The sequence below is a fragment of the Lucilia sericata genome, unplaced genomic scaffold (genome assembly GCF_015586225.1).
Source record: "Lucilia sericata isolate MDLA Ls3-8-SP2 unplaced genomic scaffold, ASM1558622v1 Contig000023F_arrow, whole genome shotgun sequence".
Lineage (NCBI taxonomy): Eukaryota > Metazoa > Arthropoda > Insecta > Diptera > Calliphoridae > Lucilia > Lucilia sericata.
The window spans coordinates 1259229-1283012 of NW_023994061.1; the positions used below are offsets into that span (position 1 = coordinate 1259229).

At 41.4% G+C, this 23784-nt stretch overlaps 1 protein-coding gene across 1 annotated transcript in view; it reads left to right on the forward strand.

The window, feature by feature from the left end:
• The window catches only part of LOC119609406, a 261260-nt gene that overhangs the window by 225457 nt on the left and 12019 nt on the right, over window positions 1–23784 (forward strand). Inside the window, exons 37-75 of the mRNA XM_037964168.1 lie at window positions 1146–1472; window positions 1536–1853; window positions 1918–2259; window positions 2326–2622; window positions 2680–2988; window positions 3050–3697; window positions 3755–4072; window positions 4132–4467; window positions 4528–4836; window positions 4907–5863; window positions 5918–6574; window positions 6641–6943; window positions 7004–7957; window positions 8026–8337; window positions 8398–8736; window positions 8793–9092; window positions 9162–10118; window positions 10225–10539; window positions 10606–11262; window positions 11325–11630; window positions 11696–12343; window positions 12404–12718; window positions 12776–13108; window positions 13169–14428; window positions 14492–14809; window positions 14867–15823; window positions 15879–16526; window positions 16592–16909; window positions 16964–17308; window positions 17376–17672; window positions 17743–18708; window positions 18778–19431; window positions 19494–19802; window positions 19866–20177; window positions 20236–20587; window positions 21032–21375; window positions 21448–21762; window positions 21832–22842; window positions 22905–23573. Of these exons, the coding sequence (XP_037820096.1) occupies window positions 1146–1472; window positions 1536–1853; window positions 1918–2259; window positions 2326–2622; window positions 2680–2988; window positions 3050–3697; window positions 3755–4072; window positions 4132–4467; window positions 4528–4836; window positions 4907–5863; window positions 5918–6574; window positions 6641–6943; window positions 7004–7957; window positions 8026–8337; window positions 8398–8736; window positions 8793–9092; window positions 9162–10118; window positions 10225–10539; window positions 10606–11262; window positions 11325–11630; window positions 11696–12343; window positions 12404–12718; window positions 12776–13108; window positions 13169–14428; window positions 14492–14809; window positions 14867–15823; window positions 15879–16526; window positions 16592–16909; window positions 16964–17308; window positions 17376–17672; window positions 17743–18708; window positions 18778–19431; window positions 19494–19802; window positions 19866–20177; window positions 20236–20587; window positions 21032–21375; window positions 21448–21762; window positions 21832–22842; window positions 22905–23573 (19632 nt within the window). The remainder of the gene's footprint in view (window positions 1–1145; window positions 1473–1535; window positions 1854–1917; window positions 2260–2325; window positions 2623–2679; window positions 2989–3049; window positions 3698–3754; window positions 4073–4131; window positions 4468–4527; window positions 4837–4906; window positions 5864–5917; window positions 6575–6640; window positions 6944–7003; window positions 7958–8025; window positions 8338–8397; window positions 8737–8792; window positions 9093–9161; window positions 10119–10224; window positions 10540–10605; window positions 11263–11324; window positions 11631–11695; window positions 12344–12403; window positions 12719–12775; window positions 13109–13168; window positions 14429–14491; window positions 14810–14866; window positions 15824–15878; window positions 16527–16591; window positions 16910–16963; window positions 17309–17375; window positions 17673–17742; window positions 18709–18777; window positions 19432–19493; window positions 19803–19865; window positions 20178–20235; window positions 20588–21031; window positions 21376–21447; window positions 21763–21831; window positions 22843–22904; window positions 23574–23784) is intronic.

Here is a 23784-nt window from a genome sequence, read left to right on the forward strand (position 1 = left end):
AAAATGCCTACTATCTGCCTTTTAAAACGTAATGCCTTTTTAATTACTTAATGCTATAAAATTCTTTTGAAAATGCTTATCTTTTTACCCCTAATTATACAATTGAATAAACCCAAAATATATTTACACAATATCTTACCCATAAATACATACATACTTAATAGTAGTTTGTTTGTGAGAAAATGTATTTGAACAATGACCCTTATTAACCCTGTTTTGAATACACTACGCTTTCGTTAATTGGCCCCAACTGCGTTTATTTACTACTTTTACTTGATTTGACCCTATAAAAAACAACAAATAATACTTAACCCATTATGAAAACGACACAAAGCCTTTACGCCAAATTAATATTTAAAACCACAACAAAAACACTGCGCTTCTTTTTTTATCGTTTGTATTCTGAAAAACAATCAACGTTGGTACTTTTATTGCTCTTTTTGGACCCTGATTTAAAAACACACCAAAAAAATAATGCTTTATTAATTTGTTTTACCAAATTTAGTAGTTTATAATTTTATAATAATAATAATAATAATTTAGGATGTAAGAAGAAACCTGTAACCAAAAAAAAAAAACTAAAAATAAACTAAATAAAATTAATTTATAACAATAATAATACCAGAGTTTTTACTTAAGTTTAATTTATATGAAATTAAAACAAAATGAAAATTTAAAACGCGTAACACTTATTAAACACAGCTCTTTTAACACCGCTAAACACAGCTCAAATATACACTGAAACAAAAATCAACTTGTGCACTTTTACAATAATAATTAATGTTTTATTTTTTATTTAAAAAAAAAAGCAATTAATGCCCATTAAAAACCAGTAGTGTTGAAATAAAAAGTAGTGCAAAATTTTCTAATACCAATATAACAGCAATAAAATTTAAACAAAATTATATATTTAAAATAAACAACTGCAAAACCAAAATATTAAAGCTTCACTGACCAATCAATAAAAATAAAAAAAACTTGTGGAAATTACTCACCCAAATGCAAATCACCAATTAAAAAAATCCAACACCTGAGTATGTAGTACTAATCAGTTTTAATGGTTAAAAGAATTCTAAGAAAATTAATTAAAATAATTTTCTCTTGTTCTGCTCTTCTCTTCCCATTTAATTGTGCAACAAACGTAGAACGTATTGTCAATGAACATATAACACCATGTGAACCAAATCCTTGCGGTTCAAATGCCATATGTAGAGAACAGAATGGCATTGGTTCCTGTCAATGTCTGCCGGAATACTATGGAGATCCATATCAATCGTGTCGACCAGAATGTATTCGTAATTCTGATTGCCCAACAACTAAAGCATGTACACAAAATAAATGTACAGATCCTTGCCCTGGTACATGTGCTTCGAATGCCGTCTGCTCGGTAACCAATCATATACCCACCTGCTCTTGTCTAGCCGGTTATATAGGTGATCCTTATAGATATTGTCAAAGAGAGCCAGAGAAACGTAAGAAATATTAACTGTAAAGTTTGGCCTTTAGAAATATTGATTTATACTTTTAACCTTTAGCCGTCCGTTTGCAAGAACCGACAAATCCTTGTGTTCCATCACCCTGCGGTCCTAACTCTCAGTGCCGTGAATTAAATGGTCAGGCTATATGTTCTTGTTTGGAGAATTATATAGGTTTTCCTCCTTCCTGTAGGCCAGAGTGTGTTTTGAGCACTGAATGTTCTGCTGACAAGGCTTGTATTAATCAAAAATGCCAGGATCCTTGTCCTGGCACCTGTGGTCTTAATGCTGAGTGTAGAGTTCGCAACCATAGTCCGATTTGCCAATGTAGACCTAGATTTACTGGCGATGCTTTTACCAGATGTTATCCCATACCACGTAATTATAAATATTTTCAGTTGTTAGTGAAATTCGACTATTATCGTCATTCTCTTAAATTTAGCACCTGCTCCTGTTATTAAACAATTTGCAAGAGATCCTTGTGTTCCTTCGCCTTGTGGACCCAACTCGTTGTGTCGTAATGTAAATGGTGTACCATCATGTACTTGTTTGGAAACATATATAGGAGCTCCTCCCAACTGTAGGCCAGAGTGCTCGATAAGTTCAGAATGTGCTTTAGATAAAGCTTGCATTCGTGAAAAATGTATGGATCCATGCCCAGGTTCATGCGGCTTTTCAGCAGTCTGCAGTGTTATTAATCATACACCCATATGTACTTGCCCCGAAGGTTATACCGGTGATCCTTTCAGTTCATGTAGACCAGCACCACCGGCTGAGGTCTATAGTAAGTCATTTGCTAAAAACATTTAAAAGTTAGGATTTACTTAAAAAGTATATATATTATTATTAGATGAACCCTCTGATCCATGTCGTCCTTCACCATGTGGTGCAAATGCTTTATGCAATAATGGTGTTTGTTCTTGTCTGCCCGAATACCATGGAGATCCATATTCAGGTTGTCGTCCAGAATGTGTTTTAAACTCGGATTGTCCCCGCGATAAAGCCTGCTCTCGCAGTAAATGTATTAACCCTTGTCCTGGTACATGTGGTGATAATGCCATTTGTGATGTTATCAATCATATACCAATGTGCAGATGTCCCGAAGGTACTCAAGGAAGTGCTTTCATCAGATGCTCTCCTCAACAAAGTAAGCCAGATTTAGCCATTTGATCTAGTGTAGAGTAAACATAGTATTTTCTTGTAGAATTGGATACGCCTACGAATCCCTGCCAACCCTCACCTTGTGGACCCAATTCTCAATGCCGTGAAATTAATCAACAGCCCGTTTGTTCTTGTCTTCAAGGATTTATAGGTTATCCGCCTACTTGTCGACCAGAATGTACCTCTAACTCAGAATGTTCGCCCACACAGGCTTGTCTAAATCAAAAATGCCAGAATCCTTGTCCTGGCACCTGCGGAGTTAGTGCATTGTGTTCGGTAGTAAATCATAGTCCTTTCTGCACCTGTCCGAATGATTTTACGGGAAATCCGTTTGTTAGATGCCAGCGTATAAGTAAGTTAGCGAGTTGTAAAATTTTAGTTTCCGATTTAATTTTGAATTTTCGCATTCTCAGTTAAACCTGTAAGCGATGTGGTACCTCAAGATCCGTGTCACCCATCTCCGTGTGGACCATTTTCTCGTTGCAAACCCATAGGACAATCTCCTTCATGTTCTTGCCTTGAATCTTATATAGGAAGACCTCCAAACTGTCGTCCCGAATGTGTAACCAGTTCCGATTGCGCCAGCAATTTGGCTTGTGTTAATCAGAAATGTGTAGATCCATGTCCCGGAAGATGTGGATTAAATGCCGAATGCCGTGTAGTTAGTCATGCTGTACAATGTGTTTGCGTTGTCGGCTACACCGGAGATCCATTCGTACAATGCAATCCTCCTATTGAAAGAGATGTCGTAGAGGTTCTAACGCCTTGTAATCCTTCACCTTGCGGTCCAAATGCTATATGTAGAGAACGTAGTGGTGTCGGATCCTGTCAATGTTTGCCGGATTATCATGGCAACCCTTACGAGGGCTGCCGACCAGAATGTGTACTTAACTCGGATTGTCCTTCAAACAAAGCTTGTCAACTACAAAAATGTCAAGACCCCTGTCCAGGAACTTGTGGACAAAATGCCGAATGTCAGGTGGTAAATCATTTGCCTACTTGTAATTGTTTTGCCGGTTATACAGGCGATCCGTATCGCATTTGCACCCAGCCAGTAGAACGTAAGCAAATACTAAAAGTAACATTTCGCAAATACTCAATTCATTATTTATCTCTAGCAATACGGATGGAATATATTAATCCATGTCAGCCTTCTCCTTGTGGTCCCAATAGTCAGTGTCGTGAAGTCAATGAACAAGCTGTTTGTTCTTGCTTGCCAGAATTTATAGGCCAACCTCCTAGCTGCAGGCCAGAATGCACCATATCATCAGAATGTTCTGCTGATAAGGCTTGCATAAATCAGAAATGTATAAATCCATGTGATAGCTCTCCTTGTGGTCAAAATGCTGAGTGTAGGGTTCGCAATCATAGTCCTTTGTGTTCTTGTAATCGCGGTTACACTGGAGATGCTTTCACTAGATGTTACCCCATACCACGTAAGCTGGAAAAGATAATAGAAATAGGTTAGTTTTATTAATTTGTTTGTGTTATGTAGCTCCTCCGCCGGAAGTTCAACTAGAGGAAATCAGAGATCCATGTGTTCCTTCACCATGTGGTCCTAACTCGGAATGTCGCAATTCAAATGGTGTACCGTCGTGTTCTTGTTTAGCAACATATATTGGACAACCTCCAAATTGTAGACCAGAATGTACAATAAACTCAGAATGTCCTAGTCAACAGGCATGTATTAATCAAAAATGTAGAGACCCATGTCCCGGAGCATGTGGTATTAATTCCATTTGCCGTGTTATAAACCACACTCCTTCATGTGCTTGCATCGAAGGCTATGTGGGCAATCCCTTCACTAGTTGTTCGCCAAAACCACCAGAACGTAAGATATAAATTTTTTTTAATATTAGCAATCTGTTAGTTATAATAACTTCTCGAACAGCTACTACTTCACCACCTTTGGATGATCCTTGCTCTCCCTCGCCTTGTGGCCCCAATGCCATATGCAATAACGGCCAATGTACCTGCATATCAGAGTATCAAGGAGACCCTTATGTAGAATGCAGACCAGAATGTGTTCTTAACTCTGAATGTCCTCGCGATAGAGCTTGTATACGTAATAAATGTGTGGACCCATGTCCAGGAACTTGTGCGGCAAATGCCATATGTGAGGTTCACAATCATGTTCCTATGTGCCATTGTCCCGAAAAAATGACGGGAAATGCCTTCTTCGAATGTCGTGCCATATTAAGTAATAAAATTTTAATTTTTCGCGGTGAATTCGCCATTAAACATTTCTTTGTTGTTGTATTTCAATTTAGCCCCTGTGCCAACAAATCCTTGTCAGCCTTCGCCCTGTGGTCCTAACAGCCAATGTCGTGTAGTCCAAGGTACCGCTGTCTGCTCTTGTCTTTCTGATTTTATAGGTAGTCCGCCGCAGTGTAGACCAGAATGTACAACAAACTCCGATTGTCCACCAGATCAGGCTTGTCAAAATATGAAATGTAGAGATCCTTGCCCGGGAACTTGTGGCTTTAATGCTGAATGCAATGTTGTTAACCACACACCATACTGTAGGTGTCGTAGTCGCATGACTGGCGACCCATTTGTAAGATGTCATGAAATTGTAGAGCCCATAAGAGATGAGAAAGTTCCTATAAACCCTTGCCAACCATCACCATGTGGTCCTAACTCGGAATGTCGTGTTAATGGAGATTCTCCTTCATGTTCATGTTTGCCCGATTTTATTGGTTCGCCTCCACAATGTCGACCAGAATGCATTTCCAATTCGGAATGTCCTACGAATCAAGCGTGTATAAATCAGAAATGTAAAGATCCATGTCCTGGATTGTGTGGTCAGAACGCGCTTTGTCGGGTATTCTCACATACACCCATGTGCTTGTGTAACGAAGGCTATACTGGAGATCCATTCTCTGTTTGCAACCCTGTGCAGCTGACACCAGTAGAAGAAGTGAGACCTTGTATCCCTAATCCCTGTGGTGTTAACGCGAAATGTATCGAACGTGGAGAAGCTGGTTCTTGTCAGTGTTTGCCAGAATATTTCGGTAATCCTTATGAGGGCTGTCGCCCAGAATGTGTATTGAATTCGGATTGTGCTTCAAACAAAGCTTGTCAAAATCAAAAATGTGTGGACCCTTGTCCAGGAACCTGTGGTCAAAATGCAGAATGCAAGGTTATTAATCATTTGCCATCGTGTGATTGTGTACCTGGGTACACTGGAGATCCATACAGCTTCTGTTCTATTCTTCGAAATGAACGTAAGCCTTCGTTAATTGTCATAGGAAATTCCTCTAATAAAAGTTTTATTTTAGCTGTTCGTGAATACGTCAATCCTTGTCAGCCTTCACCATGTGGTCCTAACTCGCAATGCAGAGAAGTGAACAGTCAACCTGTTTGTTCTTGTCTGATAGAGTATATAGGTTCACCACCGGCTTGTAGGCCAGAGTGTACATCTAGTTCCGAATGTCCTTCGGATAAGGCTTGCGTTAATCGTAAATGTGTAGATCCTTGTCCTGGTGTTTGTGGTCAAAACGCTCTATGTCAAGTACGTAACCACAGTCCAATTTGTAGCTGCAACAATGGCTTCACTGGTGATGCGTTTGTCCGTTGCTTCCGCATACCACCACAAAGAGCCGATCCTACACCCCAACAACCCAGAGATCCCTGTGTTCCTTCGCCTTGTGGTCCCAATTCGCAATGTCGTGACATTGGTGGTTCACCATCGTGCTCTTGTTTACCAAACTTTTTGGGTTCGCCACCTTCTTGCAGACCTGAATGTACCATAAATTCGGAATGTGTCTCTCAAGAGGCATGCATTAATCAGAAATGCCGTGATCCTTGCCCAGGCTCATGTGGAATTAACACTTTATGTTTTGTACGCGCTCACACTCCTATATGTACGTGTCAAACAGGTTTTACAGGAGATCCATTTGCTGTTTGTAATCCAATTCCACCACCACCCGCTAAAAGTAAGACCTTACAAATGTTCGATGAAATTCAAATATTTTATTTTATATTGTCCCTTATTTTAAAAGCTGAAGTCGTTCCGGACGACCCCTGTAATCCATCACCTTGCGGTGCCAACGCAAATTGTAACAACGGTCAATGTTCTTGTCTACCAGAGTATCATGGTGATCCTTATACTGGCTGTAGACCTGAATGTGTTCTGCATACGGATTGTTCTCGCGACAAAGCCTGTGTTAGACATAAATGTGTAGATCCTTGTATAGGAACATGTGCATCGAATGCTATTTGCGAAGTTATCAATCATATACCTAATTGTAGATGTCCTGAGGGCATGCAGGGTAATGCTTTCACACTTTGTTCCCCCATTCCAAGTAAGACTGTAATAGCATTTTAGTCGATTTTTTGTATTTTAAAACTGAAACTTTTTGTAGAACAAGATTTGCCAATACATCCTTGCCAACCTTCACCTTGTGGTCCCAACTCACAATGTAGAGAAGTTAATCAGCAGGCTGTATGTTCGTGTATAGAAGGCTTCATGGGAAGTCCACCATTATGCAGGCCAGAATGTACATCTAATTCAGAATGTTCTTTGAATTTGGCTTGCTTAAACCAGAAGTGTACCGATCCTTGTCCTGGAGTATGTGGCCGCAATGCGTTATGCCATGTTAACAACCATAGTCCATACTGCAGATGTCCTGATAAATATGATGGAAATCCATTTGTTAGTTGTCAACCAAGAATAGAACCACCATCGCCGCCTGTGCGGCAACCTTGCCAGCCATCACCTTGCGGCCCGTACTCACAATGTCGCGAAGTAGGCGACAGTCCATCTTGTTCTTGTCTGGCAGATTATATAGGCGCACCACCCAATTGTAGACCCGAATGTGTTACTAGTTCAGAATGTCCGTCGAATCAAGCATGCATCAATCAGAAATGTAAGGATCCCTGCCCTGGCCTGTGTGGAGCAGAAGCTGAATGTCGTGTTATTTCTCATACACCCAGTTGCTACTGTCCACAAGGCTATGAAGGTGATCCTTTCGTTCAATGCATTAAACAACAAGTAACACAACAATTAGATCATATTGATCCCTGCAACCCTAGTCCATGTGGTCAAAATGCTCGTTGTGTTGCAAGAAATGATGCGGGATCATGCCAATGCTTCCCCGAATATTTCGGCAATCCCTACGAAGGTTGTCGTCCGGAATGTGTACTGGACTCTGATTGTGCCAGTAATTTGGCTTGTCAAAATATGAAATGTCGTGACCCATGCCCAGGAACATGTGGTCAAAACGCCATATGTAATGTTCTCAATCATGTACCAAGATGTTCCTGTATAAATGGTTATGAAGGTGATCCTTATCGCTCGTGTTTACCTGTAAAGCAACGTAAGTTTTGAATGATGCCAAGTAGGTTTCTTAAATCAATGATTTCATTTTGCTTTTGCCTTTGTTAGCCATCAAAGAGTATGTTAACCCTTGCCAACCCTCACCATGTGGACCCAATTCTCAATGTCGTGAAATAAACGAGCAACCCGTATGTTCTTGCTTGCCTGATTATGTCGGTAGTCCACCTCTTTGTAGACCCGAATGCACACAATCATCCGAATGTGCTTTCGATAAGGCTTGCGTCAATCAAAAATGTGTAGATCCATGCCCAGGAACATGTGGCACTAACGCTAATTGCAGAGTTCATAATCATAGTCCGTTGTGTACTTGTAGATCCGGATTTACAGGAGACCCGTTCTATATTTGTCGTCCCATACCACGTAAGGATATTAGAAATTTTTGATTCATACAACGAATTCAATTTGTGTTTTTCTCTAAAGCTCAACCTCCAATTCAAGTACAAAAAACGCCACAAGATCCATGTGTACCTTCTCCATGTGGATCCAATTCTCAATGTAGACGTGTAGGTGATTCGTTCTCATGTGCATGCTTACCAAATTATATAGGCGCACCTCCAAATTGCAGACCAGAGTGTGTCATTAACGCGGATTGTCCTAGTAATGAAGCTTGTATTAATGAAAAATGCCGCGACCCTTGTGCAGGAGCATGCGGTTTAGGTGCTCTTTGCGAGGTTAATAATCACACACCAAACTGCAGATGCCCTGCTGGTTTCACTGGAGATCCATTCTCTGTTTGCCAGCCTGCCCCACCACCACCACGTAAGCTTATTACGCCGTTTGGATTAAAACAAAATAATAAGATTAAATTTTCTTAGCACCTGTCAAAGACGATCCCTGCAATCCATCGCCATGTGGTCCCAATGCCCAATGCAATAATGGTGTTTGTTCTTGCATACCAGAATATCAAGGCGATCCTTATACCGGTTGTCGACCAGAATGTGTTTTGAATTCAGACTGTTCTCGTGAATTAGCTTGTATACAAAATAAATGTCGCGATCCTTGTCCTGGAACGTGTGCAACGAATGCTTTCTGTCAGGTTATTAACCACATACCCATGTGTACCTGTCCTGAAGGCATGGCCGGTAATGCTTTCATTTTGTGTTCTCCCATTCCACGTAAATATCAAACATTTGAAGTACATGTACCGGAAGTAAAAGAAAACAATAATGTTGTTTACATTTTAGCACCAGTTAAAGGCAATCCTTGTCAACCATCACCCTGTGGTCCAAACTCACAATGTCGCGAAGTAAATTCACAAGCTGTATGTTCATGCTTACCTAATTATTTGGGAGCACCTCCGGCGTGTCGTCCAGAATGTACCGCTAATCAAGAATGTCCTGCCAATTTGGCATGTGTCAATCAGAAATGTGTTGATCCATGTCCAGGATCATGTGGAAGAAATGCACAATGTTCGACAGTTAATCACAACCCATTCTGTACCTGCTTACCACGGTACACTGGAAATCCATTTGTGGCATGTCAGCCCATTATAGAACCACCACCACAAGACACACAACCTCAGGATCCTTGCAGACCTTCACCATGCGGTCCCAATTCGCAATGCAAAGCAGTTGGTGATACTCCAGCTTGTTCATGTCTAGATGGCTTCATAGGTTCAGCTCCATATTGCAAACCTGAATGTGTATCTAACTCTGAGTGTCCAACTAACATGGCGTGTATTAATCAAAAGTGTAAAGACCCTTGCATAGGACTATGTGGAGCTTCAGCCATATGTCGTGTAGTTTCACATACTCCTATGTGCACATGTCAAACTGGTTTTACAGGAGATCCATTTACATTGTGTTCTCCAATACCAGTGCGAATACATGAGGAACCTCTACATCCTTGCAATCCTTCGCCATGTGGTGCAAATGCTCAGTGTATAGAACGCAATGGTGCAGGAGCTTGTCAGTGTTTGCCAGAATTCTTTGGTAATCCTTATGAGGGTTGTCGACCCGAATGTGTTTTAAATTCTGATTGTCCTACCAACAAGGCTTGTCACAATCAGAAATGTCGCGATCCATGTCCAGGTACCTGTGGCAACAATGCAGAATGTTCCGTATTAAATCATGTGCCCAACTGTAATTGTTTCATTGGTTATACTGGAGATCCATACAGTTATTGTTCCAAGCCCCAAGAACGTAAGATATTACAAACATAAAAAGTTTTTTTATCATTTAATAAGTAGTAGTTAGATATGTTAGTTACTAACGGGTGATTTTAACATTGTATAATATTTAAATTTAGCTATACGTCAAGAATATGTTAATCCTTGTCAACCTTCACCATGTGGTCCCAACTCTCAATGTCGCGAGATCAATGAGCAGGCCGTGTGCTCTTGTCTTCCTGATTTTATAGGTGTAGCTCCAGCATGTCGTCCAGAATGTACTACAAATAGTGAATGCCCTTCAGATAGGGCTTGTATAAATCGCAAATGTTCAGACCCATGCCCCGGTGTATGTGGCCAGAATGCCGAATGTCACGTTAGAAATCATAATCCATTATGTTCATGTCGCCCTGGTTTGATTGGTGATGCATTTGTGCGCTGTTATCCACAACCATGTAAGCTTTTACGCCCTTTACACCCCGAAAAATTATATTTATTATTTTTCAATTTGGAAAAATTAGCTCCTCAACCCCCTGTTAAGGATGTCCAAATTTACCGCGATCCTTGTGCGCCGTCCCCTTGTGGTCCATTCTCACAATGTCGCAATCAATACGATTCGCCTTCTTGCTCGTGTCTACCAAATTATATAGGTTCACCTCCAAACTGTAGACCTGAATGTTCAATCAATGCCGACTGTCCTTCAAGCCAAGCCTGCATTAATGAAAAATGTCGCGATCCATGTCCTGGCGCATGTGGTATTAACACCGAATGTACAGTCATTAATCATATACCAAATTGCAAATGTAAATTGGGATATGTGGGTGATGCCTTCGTTGTCTGTCAGCCAGCACCTCCTCCACCGAAAATCGAAAAAGATGTACCACGGGACCCATGTTATCCCAATCCTTGTGGTTCCAATGCTATTTGTTCAGGTGATGGAGTATGTTCTTGCTTGTCAGATTACCAAGGAGATCCCTATGTAGCCTGTAAGCCAGAATGTGTTCTGAACTCAGAATGTCCCAGTAATCAAGCTTGCATAAATCAAAAATGCCGTGACCCCTGTCCTGGTACATGTGCCTCCAATGCCATATGTGAAGTACGAAATCATATACCAATGTGTCATTGTCCTGATCGCATGACTGGAAACGCGTTTGTGTTGTGTCAACCGGTGCAACAAAGTAGGTTGAATTTACGAAATCGCAAAGTACTCGATTTGTTATTTTTATTTATCTTAATATAGCTGAGGTGTACCGCAACCCCTGTCAGCCTTCTCCATGTGGACCCAATTCGCAATGCCGCGAAATAAATAATCAAGCTGTGTGCTCATGTCTACCAAACTTCTTAGGTTCTCCTCCTAGTTGTCGCCCTGAATGCACAACTAATTCAGAATGTCCCGCCAATTTGGCCTGCCAAAATCAAAAATGTATTGATCCTTGTCCGGGAACGTGTGGACGATTTGCCCTATGCAATGTTGTAAACCACAGTCCATTCTGTACTTGTCTTCAAGGTTATACCGGAAATCCTTTCATACAGTGTCATAGAATAAGTAAGTTTTTTTAGATTTTTTTGAAAACACTACTAAATAATCGAGTTGTGAATTTATGAATACAGTTGAACCTCAACGGGATGTAGAACCTTCGAATCCTTGCCAACCGTCACCATGTGGTCCAAATAGTATTTGTAAAGCTATAGGAACAACTCCATCGTGTTCATGTATACCAGAATTTGTTGGACAACCACCAAATTGTCGACCGGAATGTGTAACAAACTCAGAGTGTCCATCGCACCAAGTATGCTCGAACCAAAAATGTAAAGATCCCTGTCCAGGTCTATGTGGTCAAAGTGCCCTTTGCCGTGTTAATAGCCACACTCCGATGTGTTATTGTGAAAACGGTTACACCGGCGATCCGTTTGTTGCCTGTTCTCCTATACCTCAACAGAATCCTGTTGAAACTGTTGATCCCTGTAATCCTTCGCCTTGTGGACCCTATGCCGAATGTCGCCAACAAAATGGAGTTGGATCTTGTCAATGTCTACCAGAATATTTCGGCAATCCATACGAAGGCTGTCGTCCAGAATGTATAGTAAATTCTGATTGTCCTTCGAATAGAGCATGTGTAAATGAGAAATGTAAAAATCCCTGTCCTGGCACATGTGGTCTCAATGCTGAATGTTTTGTGCGAAATCACCAGGCAACTTGTAATTGCTTATACGGTTATCAAGGAGACCCATATCGTTATTGCGCAAAGGAGGAAAAACGTAAGAAAAATCATCAATATGTGCCTATTTTAGTGTATAATGTTGTTATTCCCTCTTCAGCCATTATTCGTGAATATGTTAACCCCTGTCAACCTTCTCCTTGTGGCCCCAACTCACAATGCAAAGAGTCTAATGAACAAGCTGTTTGTTCTTGTTTACCAGAATATGTAGGAGCTCCTCCTACCTGTAGACCCGAATGTACTACAAGTTCAGAATGTTCTGCAGATAAGGCTTGTATTAATCAGAAATGTAAAGACCCTTGTCCAGGTGTCTGTGGCTTACAGGCCTTGTGCAATGTACGTAATCATGTGCCTTTATGTAGTTGTCAAAATGGTTACACTGGAGATCCCTTCACTCGCTGTTACCCCATACCTCGTAAGTTTTTTTCAGCCAATTTCTTAAAAGAATGTGTTGTAAAATCCCAAATTTTAGCTCCACCACCAGTAGTGTTTGCTGAGCCTATTCGCGATCCATGTGTTCCCTCGCCTTGTGGCCCTAATTCACAATGTCAAAATAGAAATGGTCAAGCATCATGTTCATGTCTTCCTAATTTCTTTGGTGCTCCTCCTAGCTGTCGTCCTGAATGTACCACAAATTCAGAGTGTTCTCTAAATATGGCATGCATAAATATGCGTTGCATAGATCCTTGCCCTGGATCATGTGCTTATAATGCTTTGTGTACTGTTCAAAATCACATACCTAGTTGTCATTGCCCCGAAGGTTATGTCGGTGATCCATTTACCGCCTGTCAATTAGCTCCAAAACGTAAGCGTTACTACGAATACTTTGTTTAGAATTTTTTTAATGTTTCACGTACTTCTTTAGCTAAACCTGTAGTAGAAGATGATCCTTGTAATCCTTCTCCATGTGGCTCAAATGCTTTGTGCAATAATGGTCAGTGTTCGTGTATTCCCGAATATCAGGGAGATCCCTATGTAGCTTGTCGACCCGAATGTGTACTAAATACAGAATGTCCAACTAATAAAGCATGTATTCGCAATAAATGCGTAGATCCTTGTCCGGGTACTTGTGGAAATAATGCTTTATGTGATGTTTATAATCATGTTCCGATGTGTCGCTGTCCTGAAGGAATGACCGGTAATGCCTTTGTTCAATGCGATATTGAGCCTAAGCCAGTTGACACAAATCCATGTCAACCATCGCCTTGTGGACCTAATAGTCGCTGTAGAGTTCATCAAAATACAGCAGTATGTTCGTGCATCGAAAATTATATTGGTAACCCACCATCCTGCAGACCGGAATGTACCATAAATTCTGACTGTGCACCACAAATGTCTTGTCAAAATCTCAAATGCGTGGATCCCTGCCCGGGATCATGCGGTTTGAATGCAATGTGCCATGTGGTGAACCATGCTCCCATTTGCACTTGCCCATCACGCTTTTCAGGAAATCCTTTCGTAAGCTGCCAACCTGTAGTAGAACCACCTAAAAAGTTGGATGATAAACCGGATCCTTGTCTACCATCTCCATGCGGTCCTAATTCCCAGTGCCGGGTTGTCGGAGACTCACCATCATGCTCTTGCTTAGCAGATTTTACTGGTTCTCCACCAAACTGCCGTCCAGAATGTGTATCCAATTCGGAATGCCCATCCAATAAAGCCTGCATTAATCAGAAATGTAAAGATCCTTGTCCGGGAGTATGTGGTCAAAATGCTTTGTGCAATGTGATCTCACACACCGCCATGTGTACTTGTTCACCTGGCTACACGGGAGATCCATTCACAGGTTGTTCTATACCCCCTGTAAGGCTAACTGATCATGTAACTCCTTGTCAGCCAAATCCTTGTGGATCTAATGCTGTCTGCCGACAAGAGAATAATGCCGGATCTTGTCAATGTCTACCCGAATATTTTGGAAATCCTTATGAAGGCTGTAGACCAGAATGTGTTTCCAATTCGGACTGCTCTTCGAACAAAGCTTGTGTTAACCAAAAATGCAGAGATCCTTGCCCGGGAGTATGTGGCTTAAATGCTATTTGTAGTGTAGTCAATCACTTGCCAACTTGTCAGTGTATGTCAGAATATGTAGGTGATCCTTATCAATATTGCCAAATACCAGAAAAACGTAAGTTTAATAGGCCGCATTTTGAAACGAGACCTTAACCAATTCTCTACCTCTTAAATTTAGCAATTATCAAAGAGTATGTGAATCCTTGCCAACCTTCACCTTGTGGACCCAACTCCCAATGCCGTGAAGTTAATAATCAAGCTGTCTGCTCTTGCTTGCCTGATTACATGGGAGTACCTCCCACTTGCCGTCCTGAATGTACTACAAATTCGGAATGCGCATTCGATAAAGCATGTGTAAATCGTAAATGTGTAGACCCTTGTCCAGGATCTTGTGGTAGCAATGCTGATTGTCGTGTCGTTAGTCATTCACCTATATGTTCTTGTAGAAATGGCTTCACTGGCAATGCATTTACACGATGTTATCCCATTCCATCTAGTAAGAGTTTTTTAGGTTTCATAAAAGGGTATTTAATTAAACTCAATTTTTGTTTAGCACCTCCACCAATACCACAAAAGGATGTTTCCCCTAATCCCTGCTTGCCATCTCCCTGTGGTCAATTTGCCCAGTGTCGTGACGTAGGCGGTTCAGCTTCTTGTTCCTGTTTACCAACATATAGAGGATCACCACCTAATTGTAGACCTGAATGTACTATAAATTCCGATTGTCCTAGTTCGCAGGCCTGTATAAACCAAAAATGTCAAGACCCCTGCCCAGGAGCTTGTGGTTTTAGTGCCCAATGTCATGTGGTTAATCATACACCTATATGCCAATGTTTACAAGGTTTGATAGGCGATCCTTTTGTCAGTTGTCGCCAACCACCAGTAGAACCAATAAAAGTTCCACCTTCTAATGAAGATCCATGTAACCCTTCACCTTGTGGAGTTAACGCAATATGTCAAAACGGTCAATGTTCATGTTTGCCGGAATACCAAGGAAATCCTTTGATAGGATGCAGGCCTGAATGTGTTCTCAATTCCGATTGTCCAACAAATAAGGCTTGTATTAATCAAAAATGTCAAGATCCTTGTCCCGGAACGTGTGCTTCCAACGCCATTTGTGAAGTTCATCAACATGTGCCCATGTGTCACTGCCCAGAAGGTATGATTGGCAATGCATTTATTCAATGTGAACCAAGACCGCCTGTAAGATTAAATCAACCTTGCCAACCCTCACCATGTGGACAAAATGCTCAATGCCGAGTTCTAAATGAACAGGCCGTATGCTCGTGTTTGCCAAATTATATAGGAGCACCTCCAACATGTAGGCCAGAATGTACAACCAACAATGAATGTGCCTTAAATAAGGCTTGTCTACAACAGAAATGTAACGATCCTTGTCCCGGAGCATGCGGATCTAATACCGAATGTTCTGTACACAATCACAGTCCCATTTGTCGTTGTATTAATGGATTCAGTGGTAATCCATTTATAGGCTGCCAACCAATAAGAAGTAAATTTGCTCACATTTCAGAAGAAAACATTTAATAACAAATATTCTTTTTTAGTTGTTCCACAACTTGATACACCCAAATACAAAGATCCCTGCAGACCCTCCCCCTGTGGTCCGAATTCTGAATGTCGAGCAATTGGTGAAAGTCCTTCTTGTTCGTGCTTGAAAGACTTTGTAGGTTCACCACCAAATTGTAGACCAGAATGCGTGACTAATTCGGAGTGTTCCTCAAGTGAGGCTTGTATTAATCAACATTGTCGCGATCCTTGTCCCGGAGTATGCGGCTCTAATGCCGAATGTCGTGTCATTAATCACACACCTATGTGTTATTGCCCTAGTGGTTACTCGGGAGATCCGTTCTCTCTTTGTTCGATAGTTAAAGATACACCTGTAGAACCGATACGACCCTGCCAACCCAATCCCTGTGGTCCAAATGCTGAGTGTTTGGAACGCAATGGAGTAGGAGCCTGCCAATGTCTGCCTGAATTCTTAGGAAATCCTTATGAAGGTTGCCGACCAGAATGTGTGATCAACTCTGACTGTCCCACCCATTTGGCTTGTATGAACAGCAAGTGCAAAGATCCTTGTCCTGGAACATGTGGCCGCAACGCCGAATGTCATGTACACAACCACTTACCAACTTGTACTTGCATTACCGGTTATACAGGAGATCCATATTCCTACTGCAATCTTCAACCAGAACGTAATACCTATTAAGAATGCATTATAAAGATAAGATTTTAAATTGTAATTACTGTTCCTTTTTAGCCGTGTTTGATGTTAGCAATCCTTGTCAGCCTTCACCTTGTGGGCCAAACTCTCAATGTCGTGTATTAAAGAACCAAGCTATATGCTCATGTTTGCCTGAATTTATTGGCCAACCACCAAGTTGTCGCCCAGAATGTATCATATCTAGTGAATGTTCGTTTGACAAAGCTTGTAGTAATCAGAAATGTGTTGACCCTTGTCCCGGTACTTGCGGAATAAATGCAGAATGTCGTGTATTAAATCACAGTCCCTTATGTTCTTGTCGTGACGGCTTTACTGGAGATGCTTTCATAAGATGTTTACCAATTACCCCAGAACGTAATATAATAATTTCTTATCAAAGAGAAGAAACTAACTTAATACTTTTTATAGCACTCCCGCCGGTTATAGTGAAGGACACATATAGAGATCCATGTGTACCATCGCCATGTGGCATGAATGCCCAATGTAGAGTTATAAATCAACAAGCCTCCTGTTCTTGCGTTACAGGATACTTTGGCGCTCCACCCAATTGTCGACCGGAATGTTCAATTAATGCTGATTGTCCTTCTAACCAGGCCTGTATTAATGAGAAATGTCGTGACCCTTGTCCCGGATCGTGTGGTATTTCTGCACTATGCACAGTTGTAACACACACTCCCATATGTTCTTGCCCTGCAGACTATATGGGAGACCCCTTCACCGCGTGTGTTCCTAAGCCTGTCGTGCAAGATCCAAGTAATATAAAGTTTAATTTTTGTTTTTTATCATAGCTTTTATTAAATCCTTTCAAAACATTTCTTAGTTGTACCAAAAGACCCTTGTCACCCATCGCCTTGTGGTTCAAATGCTGTTTGTAATAACGGCCAGTGTACCTGTCTGCCGGAATATCAGGGAAATCCATACGTTGGTTGTAGGCCGGAATGTGTCTTAAATACAGACTGTCAACGCGATAGGGCGTGTATACGCAATAAATGCAAAGATCCTTGCCCTGGAACATGTGGTATTGGAGCTTTGTGCGATACTTACAATCATGTACCCATGTGTCGTTGTCCTCCGGGCATGACAGGCAATGCTTTTGTGCAATGCGTAGCGTTAGAAAGTAAGAATATATCATTTTCTATTACAAATATTCTCGTCATTACAATGAAAAATTGTTATATTGTTTTTAGCTCCCATTCTTAAAACACCAAAACACCCTTGTCAGCCATCTCCTTGTGGGCCTAATTCACAGTGCAGGGAATTAAACGAGCAAGCTGTTTGCTCTTGTTTGCCAAATTATTTGGGATCTCCTCCGGATTGCCGTCCTGAGTGTTCTATAAACTCCGATTGCCCTCCCAATTTAGCATGTGTTAATCAAAAATGTCGAGATCCTTGCCCTGGATCTTGTGGCATAAGAGCTGAATGCAATGTTGTCAACCATACGCCTTATTGCAAATGTCCGTCAGGTTACACTGGAAATGCATTTGTAATGTGTCAAATTCTACCGCAACCCCCCGTCAAAATACAAGAAGAACCAGTCAATCCTTGCATACCATCGCCATGTGGCCCCAACTCAGAGTGCAAGGTTGATAGGGGTTCGGCTTCATGTTCCTGTCTGCCAGATTACACAGGATCCCCACCTAATTGTCGACCTGAATGCATAAGTTCATCGGAATGCGCAAGTAATTTAGCTTGTATTAACATGAAATGTCAAGATCCCTGCCCTGGAGTCTGTGGCAAATCCGCCGTTTGTCATGTTGTTAGTCATACACCCTCGTGCAGTTGCGTAAGCGGTTACATAGGTGATCCATTCACTTTATGTTATCCACCACCACAAATTGAAAGGGAGCAAGTTAATCCTTGCTCGCCCAGCCCTTGTGGTAGCAATGCTAAATGCCGCGAACTTAATGGAGCTGGATCATGCCAATGCCTGCCTGACTATTACGGAAATCCTTATGAAGGCTGTCGCCCTGAATGTGTAGTAAATACAGATTGTCCAGCTAATAAAGCTTGTCAAAATCAGAAATGTCGCGATCCTTGTCCCGGAGTTTGTGGTCAAAATGCCATGTGTAATGCCATCAATCATTTGCCAGCCTGTTCATGTTTCGATGGCTATACCGGAGATCCATATAGCTATTGCAATATTATTAGAGAACGTAAGAATTTAAGATATAATATTATTTAATGTTTATGTAGTTGTACTAAACTGTTTATATGTAAATTAGCTATACGTGAGTATGTCAATCCTTGTCAACCCTCACCATGTGGTCCCAATTCACAGTGTCGCGAAGTGAATGAGCAAGCAATATGCTCTTGTTTACCTGAGTATGTTGGCTCTTCACCGAATTGTAGACCAGAGTGTACAGTAAATTCAGAGTGTCCAGCGATAAAGGCTTGTGTTAATCAGAAATGTCAGGATCCTTGTGTCAACGTGTGTGGTTTAAATGCGGAATGTCGTGTTATGAATCACTCTCCCATTTGTAGATGTAGTCCCGGTTATACCGGAGATGCATTTACGAGATGTTCGCCAATACCTGCATTACCACCACCACTTAGGGAACCCTACAGGGATCCGTGTGTACCTTCACCTTGTGGCCAGTATGCACAATGTAGATTGATTAATGATAATCAGCCTACTTGTAGCTGCCTACCCACATATGTTGGTTCACCGCCCAACTGTCGCCCAGAATGTATTATAAATTCAGATTGCCCTAATCATCAATCATGTATAAATGAACGTTGTAAAGATCCCTGTCCCGGTTCATGTGGTCTTAATGCATTATGTTCGGTTATTAATCATATACCGTCCTGTATTTGTCCCGACGGTTATTCGGGAGATCCTTTCTCACGATGTGCTCCTAAGGTCTTAGCTTTACCACGTAAGATTTCTGAATTCACGCAATTTAAACCTAAATTCAATTGGAATATAAATTTTATTTAGCTCCCACGCCAATAGCCGACGATCCTTGCCATCCATCACCTTGTGGTCCTAACAGCGAATGCCAGAACGGTATTTGTTCTTGTCTACCTGAATACCAAGGAGATCCATATCGCGGTTGTAGACCAGAATGTATTTTGAATTCAGAGTGTTCTCGTGATAAGGCTTGTATTAATCAAAAATGTCGCGATCCATGTCCAGGAACCTGCGCCTCAAATGCCATTTGTGAAGTTCATAATCATGTGCCTATGTGTCATTGTAGTGATGATATGGAAGGTGATGCCTTCATTATGTGTAGGCCCAAGCAAAAACGTAATAATTCGCTATTTGTATACAATAACATCGAAGTCACAAGTTTATTTTTCATTTCCATAGTTGAAATACAACATCAAAATCCCTGTATTCCCTCGCCTTGTGGTCCCAACTCTCATTGTCGCGAAGCAAATGGTGTAGCGTCATGTTCTTGTCTGCCAGACATGTTAGGCTCTCCTCCATCTTGCCGACCCGAATGTATTACAAACTCTGAATGTCCATCGAATAGAGCTTGCATCAATAGGAAATGTCAGGACCCTTGCCCAGGAAGTTGCGGATATCAGGCCGTATGTCACGTTGTCAATCATAATCCATTGTGTTCTTGTCCCGCTGGTTATACTGGCAGTCCTTTTGTTGAATGCCAACCTATAATAAGTATGATTTATATTACCTATCAAATCAAGCAACGATATAATAATGTTTAATTTAATAGTTCCACCCCAACGCGATATTGTACCACAAAACCCTTGTATACCTTCACCATGCGGACCTTATTCTCAATGCGAAAATGTTCAAGGTGCAGCTTCTTGTAAATGTTTACCAAATTACATTGGAAGCGCTCCATATTGTCGTCCAGAATGTGTGTCAAATTCGGAATGCGTTTCAAGTTTGGCCTGTATTAATCAGAAATGTCGAGATCCTTGCCCTGGAGTGTGTGGTAATAATGCTGAGTGTAGAACTGTAAATCATATTGCTATGTGTACATGTATTCCGGGATACATAGGTGATCCCTTCACAAATTGTCAAGCGGATGTACCACAAAAACCTTATGTTCCACCTCGGCCGCAATATCCTCTACCTACTAGACAGCCACCATTTATTGAAACGCAAACTCCGGGCTATGTTCAGCCACAAACATATCCTTCACCTACTAGACAGCCGCCATTTATTGAAACGCAAACGCCCGGCTATGTTCAGCCACAAACCTATCCTCCACCTACTAGACAGCCACCATTTATTGAAGTGCCCCAAGCACAAACGCCCGACTATGTTCAGCCACAAACTTATCCTCAACCAACAAGGCGTCCTGCTGTATCGGAAGAGCCTCAAAGTCAACCACCTGTTATATACCAACCGGAATCGCCCGACTATGTTCAACCCCAAACTTATCCTCAACCAACAAGACGTCCTCTTGTATCGGAAAAGCCTCAAAGTCAACCACCTATTATATACCAACCGGAATCACCAACACATAGGCCTGAGGCGATGCCACAAACTCCACAATATAGGCCTTCAATTCCTCAACAACACACACCATTCCATGAGCAGATTAATCCATGTGAACCCAATCCTTGTGGATCAAATGCAGAGTGTCGTACACATAACAATGCTGGATCTTGTGTTTGTTTGCCCAACTACTTTGGTAATCCATATGAAGGTTGCAGGCCCGAATGCGTTTTGAATTCCGATTGTCCTTCTACAAAATCCTGTATTCAGACAAAATGTCAAGATCCTTGTCCGGGTACTTGTGGTCAAAATGCTTTGTGTCATGTAACAAATCATTTGCCAACATGTACCTGTTACACCGGGTACTCTGGTGATCCCTATAGTATTTGTCGTCCCATAAAGCAAAGTAAGATTTTCTTAAATCGCACCAAAGGCTTTCTACTAATATTTTCCCCTTGATTTTTAAAAAACTCTCTAGAAGAACCTGTAGTCTATGTAAATCCTTGCCAGCCTTCACCGTGCGGTCCTAATTCTCAGTGTCGCGAAATAAATGAACAGGCAGTATGTTCATGCTTGCCTGAATTCGTAGGTTCGCCGCCCGCATGTAGACCAGAATGTACAACCAATAGTGAATGTTCTTTAGATAAGGCCTGCATTAATAGAAAATGCGCAGATCCTTGTCCGGGTACATGTGGTCTCAATGCTGAGTGTCGCGTTATAAATCATATTCCCATGTGTTCTTGTTTGCCTTCATTTACTGGTGATGCTTTCAGTAGATGTTATAGTCAACCACGTAAGATTTCGAAACATATAAATATGAAATTAAGAATTTCTAAATATAGTACAAATTTGTTAAATTTAGCTCCACCACCTGCTCCTACTACTCCACCTACCGCGATCGTTGCTATTCAAGAAGAACCCATTAATCCTTGTTATTCGTCACCTTGTGGTCAATATGCTCAGTGTCATAATCGTAATGGCGCTGCTATTTGTGCTTGTCTACCAAATTATATAGGTTCACCTCCGAACTGTCGACCTGAATGTGTAGTCAACTCCGATTGCCCAGCTCATTTATCATGTTTCAACGAAAAATGCCGTGATCCATGTCCTGGATCTTGTGGCTTCAATGCCCTATGCAACGTAGTAAATCATATACCAAACTGCGTTTGTGAAGCTGGAATGATAGGTGATCCCTTTACTGGTTGCCATCCACAACCACCTATTATAAAAACATCACTACCAGAAGTAAACGATGAAAATCCTTGTATTCCTTCTCCTTGCGGTGCAAATGCAAAATGTGAAAGAGGTGTTTGTTCCTGTCTACCGGAATATCATGGTGATCCTTATGTGGGATGTAGACCAGAATGCATTTTGAACAGCGACTGCCCTAGAGATCGTGCTTGTATTAATCAAAAATGTCAGGATCCCTGCCCAGGAACTTGTGGCCAAAATGCTGAATGCAATGTTATCAATCACACTCCAATGTGTTCATGTCCAGTCGGTATGACTGGTAATGCATTTATACGTTGTGCAGCAATAAGAGAACCGATTAGAGAAGATTCTCCTAAGCCTCCTCCACAGAACCCTTGCCAGCCATCACCCTGCGGTCCCAACGCACAATGTAGACAAATTAATCAGCAAGCTGTGTGCAGTTGTATTACAGGATATTTAGGTTCACCGCCTTCATGCCGACCCGAATGTACCTCGAATTACGATTGTCCGGCCGACAGATATTGTTTGAATCAAAAGTGTAAGGATGCCTGTGCTGGTGCTTGTGGTGTAACTGCGGTTTGTCACGCCTACAATCATGGGCCAATGTGCTCATGTCCACCCAGATACACGGGAAATCCTTTTGTTAGATGTTTGCCAATAGGTATTCAATATAAAAAATAATTAGTTTCTTTTTTAATACTTTTGTTGTTAAATACATTACAGTCGAACCATTGCCTTCTCCTCCACCTAAAGCTGATATACCTACAAATCCTTGTCAACCTTCGCCTTGTGGTCCATATTCGCAGTGCTCTTTAGACCCGTTAGATAATTCCGCAAAATGTTCTTGTTTGCCAGAATTCGTCGGTCAAGCTCCTTATTGTCGACCTGAGTGTATAACTAGTGCCGAATGTGCTTCAGACAAAGCCTGCATTAATCAAAAATGCAGTGATCCTTGTCCTGGTTCATGTGGTGATCAGGCCGAATGTCGTGTTTTAGCTCATAGTGCCATGTGTTATTGTCCAAGTGGTTTAACTGGCGATCCTTTCTCCCAATGCGTTCGTCAACAAGAACCGCCCACCGAAGTCGTCGTACCATGCAGTCCCAGCCCATGTGGCTCCAATGCTTTGTGTCGTGTTCATAATGACTTGAGTATTTGCCAATGTTTACCAGACTATTATGGTAATCCTTATGAGGCATGCCGTCCTGAATGTTTACGCAATTCGGACTGTGCTTCCAATAAGGCTTGTCAAAATCAAAAATGTCGTGATCCTTGTCCTGGAACATGTGGTCATAATGCTCAATGTCAAGTCGTTAATCATATACCCAATTGTGCTTGCTTAGCAGGTTATCAGGGTGATCCTTATAGACAATGTATAAAGCAGTTAGATGAACGTAAGCATAAAATTCCTAACGAAACCAACCAACAAACCAACCCTAATAATAATTACTATAATAACCAAGTAACATTTTACAAATATTAAAAAACGCCGTTAATGACCCTTTGGGGAACAAGAGAGTGTTCTTACCAAAACCAACAATTAAAATCCACCCCTCAGATAAGCCTTTCGAAAAATGCACCCAATATTGTACTGACTTTAAAGCC